Source organism: Arachis hypogaea, chromosome 12 (genome assembly GCF_003086295.3).
Source record: "Arachis hypogaea cultivar Tifrunner chromosome 12, arahy.Tifrunner.gnm2.J5K5, whole genome shotgun sequence".
Taxonomy (NCBI): Eukaryota; Viridiplantae; Streptophyta; class Magnoliopsida; order Fabales; family Fabaceae; genus Arachis; species Arachis hypogaea.
In genome coordinates this window covers 5,226,001-5,235,780 of record NC_092047.1, presented here as the reverse complement: position 1 = coordinate 5,235,780, position 9,780 = coordinate 5,226,001, and the positions used below count along the sequence as shown (strand labels likewise).

Sequence of the window (9,780 nt, the reverse complement as noted above, 5' to 3'; positions counted from 1 at the left end):
CATTCCCAGTGCGGCATTGACCGGCACAAAAAGGTTATCGTCATCCATGAAACCATGAAACTGTAACAATAATGATGGAGTAAGGAGGATTGAGATATACGATGAAGAAGAAAGAGTGAGGCACTGAAGTGAAGAAACCCTAATTTCTGAAAGATATATAGCGGGGCGGGTATATCCTAAACCCGATCCCGCCCGCCCCGCCCCAATCAAAACCCGCTCTTCATCGGGTCAAGTTATTATTTGCGGGTTCGGGTACTGCCATCATTGCCCGTTGGGAATTATTGGATTATTCCAAACTACGCTGAAAAAGGCGCACACCAAAAATTCCACGCTTTTCCCCATTTTCGAGTACGCCTTTTTGAGTTTTTTCTCCTCCGACCTCTTCCTCCTCCCTTCACATTTTAGGGTTTGTGAATATTGCAGAGGTGAAAATCCATGCGATGAGGGTTCTTAAGTTTCGGGATATTTGGATATTTCTCTGTTCTTTAGTTTATCTGTTTCTAGGTTTTCTTTTTTTTTTTGTTAGTTAATTGTTGGGTTGATTTTGAGTTCTTCTGTTTAACGAAGGTTAAGAGAAGAAGATGAGGCCTGTTTTTGCTGGGAATTTGGAGTATGATACACGACAATCGGAGCTGGAGCGATTGTTCTCAAAGTATGGAAGAATTGACCGCGTTGACATGAAATCTGGTAAATTTTTTTATTAATTCTGTAATGTGCTAAAAAGTTTTGCTGATTGGTTATGAATGGCTCAAGTGCACGTTTCAAATTTTCGAATGTATTAGCTCTAGTGTCTTTCAAATTGCAATTTTGTTTAGCTCAAATGCAATTTTTCTTTTATTTGTATATTTTTTAATGCGGCATTCTGAATGATCAATTTCATCGGTGGTAATTGCTTGTGTCGACTAGGGAATGTAAATGATGAAGATTTTTTAATAGTAACTTTCATTAGTGAGCTGTGAAGTGAGTTTGTCACTCACAAGAAACCCGATTTTGTAAAAATATGATTGATGTTTGATCTAAACAGGCCACTGAAACCTAAGATATTGCGACGGCGATATTTTGGATGTGGCGCCGACATATGGGTAGTTTTTGTGGCTTGAATTGCCTAGTTCGGATAACCGGTTGGAAAATATATGAAACAAATCACCAAAATTGTGCAATGTCTTTAGGGAAATCCTCTGGATTTTTAAGTGTTTGTTTTGACGCAGGAACTTTCTCTAAGGAAAAATACGTTGAGGTTCTATCTTTTGGCTCGCCAACCTCTGCAATTTTCCTTTTTGGAAGCGAACCTTCTTGCTTGCTTGCTCTCTGCATTTTCATACCTGATTATTCAACACTCACTTACCTCATCACCCAACACTTGACATCCATCAGAATGTTCATAGGGGAACCATCAATCAATCAATGAATTTATTAAGCCATGCCTAGCTTCAATGCATATAGGGGATCAATGTACTATTTCTGAATTCACTTGTGCTGTCTGAATGGAGAAGCATGCTTGGCAGTCACAATATCAGATCTGAATTTTGGATTTAAACCTTATAATTGCAACATGATTTTGTCCATCATTCCACGCCTCTCTACAGCTTCTTGTCCATCAGACCCCCACTCATATTTTCAGGTGTTGTATTCCTTTGTTCCTGACAGGAAAAATGATTTCCTGATTTGGCTGATGTACTTCTGGTGAGGGATAACATGCTTGATGCGTTTCATCGTTATTTATGTCTCTAATACTAGTTCCGTTGCAGGTTTTGCTTTTGTCTATTATGAGGATGAGCGTGATGCTGAAGAAGCAATTCGTGCACTTGACAATTTTCCGTTTGGCTATGAAAAGCGAAGGCTCTCTGTTGAATGGGCTAGGGTATGGTACTATATTTTTTTTTAGCATGTTCATTTGTATTTACTTCTTGATGAGATTGTCATTTTGTCAGACTAAAACAATGTCCTATGTAATCTGTGTTGTCTGTTTGTTTTACCATTACAGGGTGAACGTGGGCGTCATCGTGATGGCTCAAGGGCAAACCAGAAGCCCACAAAAACCCTATTTGTGATCAACTTTGACCCAATTCGTACTAGAGTTCGTGATATAGAAAAGCACTTTGAACCTTATGGGAAGGTTCTTCATGTCCGAATTCGTAGGAACTTTGCATTCGTGCAGTTTGAAACACAAGAAGATGCTACGAAAGCTCTTGAGTGTACGAATATGAGGTCAGTGTTGTGAATTGTGATATTGCGATATCTATTGGTAAGAATTTGCTGGTTTCTTGTGCTAATGCTATGTATAAATAATGAATTTCTGGTCTCATTTTGTTTGCAGTAAGATACTGGACAGGGTGGTGTCTGTGGAGTATGCACTGAGGGATGATGGTGATAGGGGTGACAATTATGACAGTCCGAGACGAGGTGGTTATGACAGATCACCGAGTCCGGCCTATCGCAGGCGGCCAAGTCCTGACTACGGTCATCCACGCAGCCCTGTGTATGATAGATATAATGGACCAGACAGGCGTAGGAGTCCCGATTACGGCAGGCAGAGGAGCCCAGATTACGGCAGGCAGAGGAGCCCAGATTATGGCAGATACCGCAGGTATAATAACCGTGCATGCTATATTGATCACTGGCCATTGCATGATTTAATTTTATTTTATAGCTTAAGCAGCTGCTTCTTATTTTTGGTATCTACAGCCGTTCACCAGTTCGAAGGTCAAGGACTTAAGCTAGGTCCCGGTCCCGGTTTTCTGTGGTAAAGAAGCAGGCGCGAGTGGCACCTTTGTTTTTTAACTTTCTGGTTGTTAGAGTAACTAATGGAATGATACATTGTGTAGTAAAGGGTACTTCCCACAGTTTTTAGTTTGATTTGGTTTGGCTTTGCAAATAGCTTTGTTGCAAGTCCATGCCAATTGTGGTTATAGGAATTATTATGAATGCATATATTTGCAGTGACATGTTATTTATCTGCTACTACAGTACTACTATTGAAAATCAATATCTTTCTACCCTCGTGCTATTATCTGAGCACCATTTACCACTGAATTTGGAACTTTCTAATTGCTTTGATTATTGGATAAGCTGCCTTTTTTCATTTCAAGTTGTTGGGTGTTACTAATTCCAGGAACTCATAAGAGATTTCATGGTTTATTTTTAGTATTTCTTAAAGTACCAAAAATGTATATGATCCTAACTATTGAAATAATTAAGATATATATTTTATCTATCATTATTAATTACAACATATAATAAAGCTTATCTATATTAAATTTTACCAAAATCGGATGAATATTAATAAATATATAATTGAAAAAATTTTATTTATGTATATTTAAAAGAATATATTACGTTCAATAATATAATATTTATTTAAATGATTAATTGATGTTTTACTTGACAATAGTTAAAACTACTAGTATTCTCTTATTAATCCAGTATTGGAAATTTCATATAGTTGTTTACCAAACTGTAAAGTGTAACATTAAATGAAATAATAAGACGCCTCTTTCTTTGGAGGATTTGGTGTGATCATGTTGATATCACATTGCCATGTGTTTGGGAACAAAATGATCTTATCCATACGTGTACATATATTGGCATCATGATCAACAAAATGGTGGGTGCTAAAATTTTGTAGCATCTGATAGTAACATCATTCTTCAATAGTTTATTTTTGGAGGTTAAAACCATCTATCAATATCATTTCTTTGACAGTTAAAGACTTAAAGCCACTAATTAATGGTCAATGGTTCTTTCCTTTTTCTCATTTCAATTATGGAAGTGCTATATCTAATGAAGCTCAATTTTAAGCACTTGAGTTAATAGCTTAAACTTGATATAACTCCATTTAATATACATTTGAGAAAAGAAACAAAAATATTATGTGTACATATTAGAATGCCTAATGAATATTAGGGAGTGGATCCTCTCCGGTGAAAAAAAACTGGATGGTGTTCAGTACTTAATCTAACCATTCATTACTTTCTCTTTCTTATTTATTTCTGGTCCCACTTATAAAATCAAATATGAAAAATCACACTGTATTTTGTCAAGTGTTAAAAAAATTGGAGAGGATTCATTTCTTGAATATTAAGCTATCAAATGATGTTAATTAGTAATAATTACTAATGTTATAAATTCTAAAAAACCCCACCAATCCTATGCTTCACAAGAGAGATTCTTTTCATTAATAACAAATAAGAGATTTCTGCAATAATTACAAATCTAACATCTTATATTTATACACAAATTAAATTGAGTTTAAATATGGATAAATAAAAAATAATTTAAACTCGTATTTTCTATTCTTATATCTTATTTTAGTATTTCACTGATACAAACTTTTAGATATTCAAATAACACTACTCAAACCAATTATAATCAGTTAAATTTGAATTAACTATGCAAATAAAAACCTCTAATTGAATACACCCTTCACTTTAATGACATAGATTAGCTTCATTAAACTTATCCAAGTAATAAAATTGTCAAGATTACATACATATATTAATATAATTAACTTACATGTTATAAATTAATCTTTAAGTTGAGAATTTCCTTAGCTCTTCTTCAATTGCTTTTTCAAGCCATGACTCAGCATCTTCCATCATGCCAGGGCTAAGCCTAACCATAAGTATACAAAACTCAGTCTCATTCAATTTTCCATCACCATCAAGATCACCTTGTCTTACCATATCCTCAGCATCCTCCATGCTCATCCCTTCCATGCCGAGGAGAGCCGCGTTCCTACGCAGGCTCTCGCTCGTGATCACGCCCTTTTCAGGGTCTGCTAGGAGTTTAAAACCCCCACAAAGTTCGGAGACGAATGTCTCCACGTCGAGTTTCTCGGCCATGACCGGAAGCAAGTCCTCGAATTGTTGTTGGTCTGATTCTTGATCCATGGTTGTAGTTCTTCTCTTAATGATGTTATTGGTGTTAGTTTCCATAGAAGAAGCTTTGGAAGGAAGAAAGTGACCTTTTTAGAAGAGTTTGAATAGTTTTTATTATAACAAGAAGGTATGAATGAATGAATGAATGAGACTTAGTTAGGAGAATTGACCCTTTTATATAGAGATGTGAAAAAACTAGAAAAGTTGTTCCCTTTTTGTAAGGATCTCTCTTATGGTAGCGTTTTTGTTAACTTGGTGGCATCAAATTAATTGGACAGCTTCTGTTATTTTATCTCAACCGTTTGTTTTTGAAGTAAATATTATTCTTCATGGTCCCACCCATTATATAGGGTTGAAATAATTAAGTTATATCCAAGTAATTTTAAGCAATTGTCTATTCTGATTGATGTTCCTATCTGTTAAGAGCTCATATTGAATTATATTATTATTATTATTATTATTATTATTATTATTATTATTATTATTTTTTAAAAAATAATCTAATTTTTCTCTTGCCTAAATTCTTGTTATACTTATATTTCTATAATGATTGTTTTAAGGTTAATTTTTGTCTATATATATATATATATATATAATTCTGAAGTAGCATTGATTTTTTTTCTTTTAAATATTATCCAAAATATATTTATTCACAAAAGGTTTAATTGTTCTGTTGGTCTCTATAATTTCGTGAAATTTTCAATTAGGTCCCTTTCCTTTTTTTTTTAAATTGGATCTCTGCTCCAAATTTTTTTTTTTCAATTAAGTCCCTGTTAGTAGTAATTGGCTTAATTTTATAGGGATCTAACTAAAAAAAATTGGTACAGGAACCTAAATAAAAAGAAAAAAAAGTGTAGGGACTCAATTAAAAAAAATTTGGTGCAAGAACTCAATTAAAAGAAAAAAAAAAGTATAGGGACCTAATTGAAAATTTTGCGAAACTATAGGGACCGGCAGAATAATTAAACCTTCACAAAAATACTACATGTATACTAAAATTCAATTACAAAATTAATTATTATATATTTATATATATGTATACATATTGATGACTTACACATTGTTTTAACTAAATAATTAAGTAGTATAATAATATCAAATTTACAATGATAGAATATTCAAATCTATAATAGATGAATAATATCAAACTTGTTTACAATAGTATAATAAAAAATTTTTTTGTAAAATATTAAATACATGTTTATATATAGTGACTAAATAGTAACTAATTTTTTGTACATATGTAATTATATTACCAACTAATTATAGTAAATGTATCACAACTAGCAAGTAATTAAGTAAAGTTTTGCAAGGATAATTTGTTAAAAATATTTTGGTGTATGTGTGTGATTTGCCTATTATTTTTAGGCCAATACTCGATTCAGATTAATAATATACACATGATACAGAAAGGGTAGACAATATATCTATAATTATATTTTATTTAAACAAATTTACATGATGAAACACATAACATATATTATTCACTCTTATTCTCTCTATTCTCTGCACACATTTATTCTGAATCAAAGTAGGCAAAAAATTTTTTGCGTGTCCACAATTTATGAGGTCTTAGGTAGTCATTAAAGCTCTCATGTAATAGATCTTCTATCTTAAGTCTTGATTTGTGTTATGCATTGATGGTACCCCCTAGTTGAAGTTTGCTTCATTAGAGAGTCCTCCATAGTCTATTATTATACCCAACCTAGAGTTATATAGGTAGCTAGGAAACCCAAAAAGGTTAGGTATTTATAGTTCCTTGTTTTCCTAAACTGTTGTCTACTAATACTAATAAGTTAGTTAAGTGATAGATAATTTGTTTTCTATTTTTAATAATTGAATTTAGTTTATCATTAGTAAAAAAATTTATATTTTTATTTAATAAATAAAAAATAAATGTATTGAAATCTTAAGTTTTTTATATTTTTTAATAATTTTTTTTTAATTTATAAATTTAACATATATCTTTAAAGTACAAGATAGATAAATCTTTAATAATTTTAACGGTTTTGTTCATTTGTGCCATAAGAACATAAGTTAAGTATATCATAAAAATTATTTTATAAAATTATTGCAAAAATTAATACCTTTATACTTTTAATGTATTGAATATATCAAAAATATTAAAAAGTTTTTATTATTATATTTTTAAGGAAGTTATCTATCATATGTTCTAGAACATATGTTAAAATTACAAAACAAAAAATTTTTTATTAAAAATATAAAAAATTTAAGTTTTTAATACATTTATTTTATATTCATTAAATGAAAATATTTAAAATTTTTTATTAGTGGTAAGATTATCATGTGTCCTTCGAACACATGTTAGATAAATTCTATTTTTAAAATGTATCCTTATGGCACAAATTGGTTAAATTCTTAAATTCAAAATTTGTAAATGTAAACATTATTTCATACTAAAAAAAAATTATATATTGTATTTTGTAAAATTGTATCGGTAATTTGACCTAATAACAAAATTTGAGATACTAATATGACTATTTGCTAAAAAAATAGTAAACACCAAACTCAATTCTTGTTAATTTTAAAATAGGACAAGACGATCCTTGTCAATAAAATGCATCCAATTCAGCTGGTGTCCATGACTATCGTGAGTCATAGTGGTTCTTCCTTCATCTCTCTTCACCAAATTTGACTGAAAAGTCATACATGGTAGTTAACGTTGTTAATGTGAACGCTGACTCTCCGTTAAGTGTCATGCTGGCTTAGGAGAATAGACAAGGATCAATCTGTCTATTTCTTGCATTTTATTAACAGAAATGATCTTATCCTATTTTAAAATAGACCGGAGTCGATTATCTATCCTTTAATTTTTACATTTTATTGCATTATTCACTTTTTTAAAATATTAAAAAAAAAGTAAAGAGTGACTCACAATGATTGACTAAATAATTGAATCCTTACATATATACGTTTCAGAATATCTAGCTTTAGATTCATATTTTTTTTTTTTATTCTGGGCCAAAGAATTGGATTATGGTAGTATTAGTAGATATAACATAACAAAGTTAATTAGACATATATAAAATTTTACTAATAATTTAATGTGACACCTATATATATTTTGTTAAAAAATTGGCATGCCAAAAATTTTATGTTCCATAATTAGAGGGACTCCACCAACAAATGCAAATGAGATCAAAGCTGTGTTAAGCTAGCAAAGGACAGCTAAATTTGAGTAGAAAAAGATTGAGTCACATTGTCTCACATAAGACTATTGTCACCATATCAATGAACAATAATCAAGTAATAGAGAAGAATTTGAGGCTATTATTTAAGCAATACAAGATTATTGGTTTATAAAGTTGAGAGACAAGATTCTATAAGTATATGTGCATTCTTTTTTGAAGGCGGTCTTGTATTCTCTTATTTAAGACACTAAACATGATTAATTGAAGAGTTCAGGCATTTCAATTTTTAGTGGATATTATATGTTTTCCAATTTATTTATTTTTTTAATTTACGTAAAAGCAATATGAATAACAGGTCATATAAATTGAAAATATAATAGTTATGGATGAAAGACTATGGTTACAGGAGGGGACAATCCGAAATAACTTAAAAGTCTTTTTAAATAATAATATAAAAAAATATTTAGCTTTATAATTGTAATTTAGTAAATAATTTAACATCTATTTATTTTTCTAACACTAAAAAGAAAGGATTCAGTTTTTTCGGTAAAAATATAACAGAATTATCTAAATTGTGTGAGACAAACAAAATAATAGATCTTTTAGGATATATTCATATTGGTCTTTAAGAATGATTTTTCTTAGATAAATTAGTTTTATATTTTTTAACAAACTCAATTTTAAGACAGATTATATTTTAAAAAATATCATTTAGATAAATTAGTCTTCTTATATAAAGATAAAAAATTATTCAATACTAAAATTTTTAATTTAAAATATTTAAGTACCTATTATTATTGTTTAATTTACTTTATAAGTAAAAATCATCACATAAAATTATATAATTTATTTAGAATAGAGTAAACACCCAATCAGTCTTTATTTATTCTAAAATAGAATAAGGCAATTTTTGTTAATAAAATGTAAGAAAATGACAGATCGATCCTTGTCTATTCTTCCTAAGCCAGCATGACACTTAACGCAGCGTGCGTTCACATAAGCAACGTTAACTATTGCCACGTAGGTCTTTTTCGTCAAATTTAGTCACGGAATATGACAAAAAGACCGCTATGACTCACATTAGTCATGAACAAAGACCGAATTTAATGCATTTTATTGACAAGGTCGCTTTGTCCTATTTTAAAATGAGGGACTGAATTAGGTGTTTACTCAAAAAAAAAAAAATACTTATCCAGATATTTTTTATGACCCCTAAATCTAAAATATTGCGGTAGTTTTGATTCAAACTATGAAGCTAATATGTCAATAAGAGAAAAGTAGTGTTCACAAGAGAAGTTTTAGTACTTCATTGGATTTTAAGCATTATTGGGGATGCATTGGAATTTATACCAAGTCAAATACTTTATTTTTTATGGAATCTTGTACAACCAAGTCGGCATATTGTCATCTCCATGCCATTTTTTTTAAAATTAGTTTGATTTTTTATTTTCATTTTCAATGGTGTAATGAAATATGAATAATATATTTATTTATATATATCCATCAATTTGAGATAGGTTCTAGGAAGCTGCCTTTGGTGGGAACAATGGGATATTCTTGGCTAAGATGTCATCTTTAATTTAATTGTTCTTGTAACTGTTTTTGAAAGCTTGGGCTTCCATGAAGCTTCCTCTTCCTCATTCAATCTTACCAAGATTTTGATATTATTATGTACTCTATTGTCTTCTTCTCAATCATAATAATAATTTATATAATTTATATCTCATTAAAATCGGACAAAGATGGCATCC

General features: G+C 30.4%; 2 protein-coding genes across 3 annotated transcripts; one reads left to right on the top strand and one right to left on the bottom strand.

Annotated features, from left to right (window-relative positions):
* Positions 1-114: 114 nt before the first annotated feature.
* LOC112726539 (serine/arginine-rich splicing factor RS31) lies at positions 115-3,033 on the top strand. 2 transcript variants are annotated; one of them, XM_025775958.3, is made up of 6 exons: positions 115-425; positions 568-687; positions 1,749-1,861; positions 1,985-2,208; positions 2,318-2,587; positions 2,686-3,033. In XM_025775958.3, the coding sequence occupies exons 2-6, from the start codon at positions 582-584 to the stop codon at positions 2,714-2,716; spliced, it is 744 nt and encodes a 247-aa protein (XP_025631743.1). In that variant the 5' UTR covers positions 115-425; positions 568-581; the 3' UTR covers positions 2,717-3,033. The 2 variants fall into 2 exon arrangements, with proteins under 2 accessions (XP_025631743.1, XP_025631745.1); XM_025775960.3 differs by having other exon boundaries at positions 250-348.
* Positions 3,034-4,426: 1,393 nt separating this feature from the next.
* On the bottom strand, positions 4,427-5,153 carry LOC112726542 (calcium-binding protein KIC-like). The gene has a single exon (XM_025775967.3). It carries the CDS (start codon positions 4,932-4,934, stop codon positions 4,530-4,532), a length of 405 nt encoding a protein of 134 aa, XP_025631752.1. The 5' UTR covers positions 4,935-5,153; the 3' UTR covers positions 4,427-4,529.
* Between the last annotated feature and the right edge of the window lie 4,627 nt (positions 5,154-9,780).

What these genes read in the sequence shown, in the direction of transcription:
- LOC112726539 (XM_025775958.3), top strand. Translation starts at nt 582, where the DNA reads ATGAGGCCTGTTTTTGCTGGGAATTTGGAGTATGATACACGACAATCG. An exon ending in CCGCGTTGACATGAAATCTG is followed by an intron (nt 688 to 1,748) that starts GTAAATTTTTTT and finishes GTTCCGTTGCAG; the next exon opens with GTTTTGCTTTTGTCTATTAT. An exon ending in GATTATGGCAGATACCGCAG is followed by an intron (nt 2,588 to 2,685) that starts GTATAATAACCG and finishes TGGTATCTACAG; the next exon opens with CCGTTCACCAGTTCGAAGGT.
- LOC112726542 (XM_025775967.3), bottom strand. Translation starts at nt 4,934, where the DNA reads ATGGAAACTAACACCAATAACATCATTAAGAGAAGAACTACAACCATG.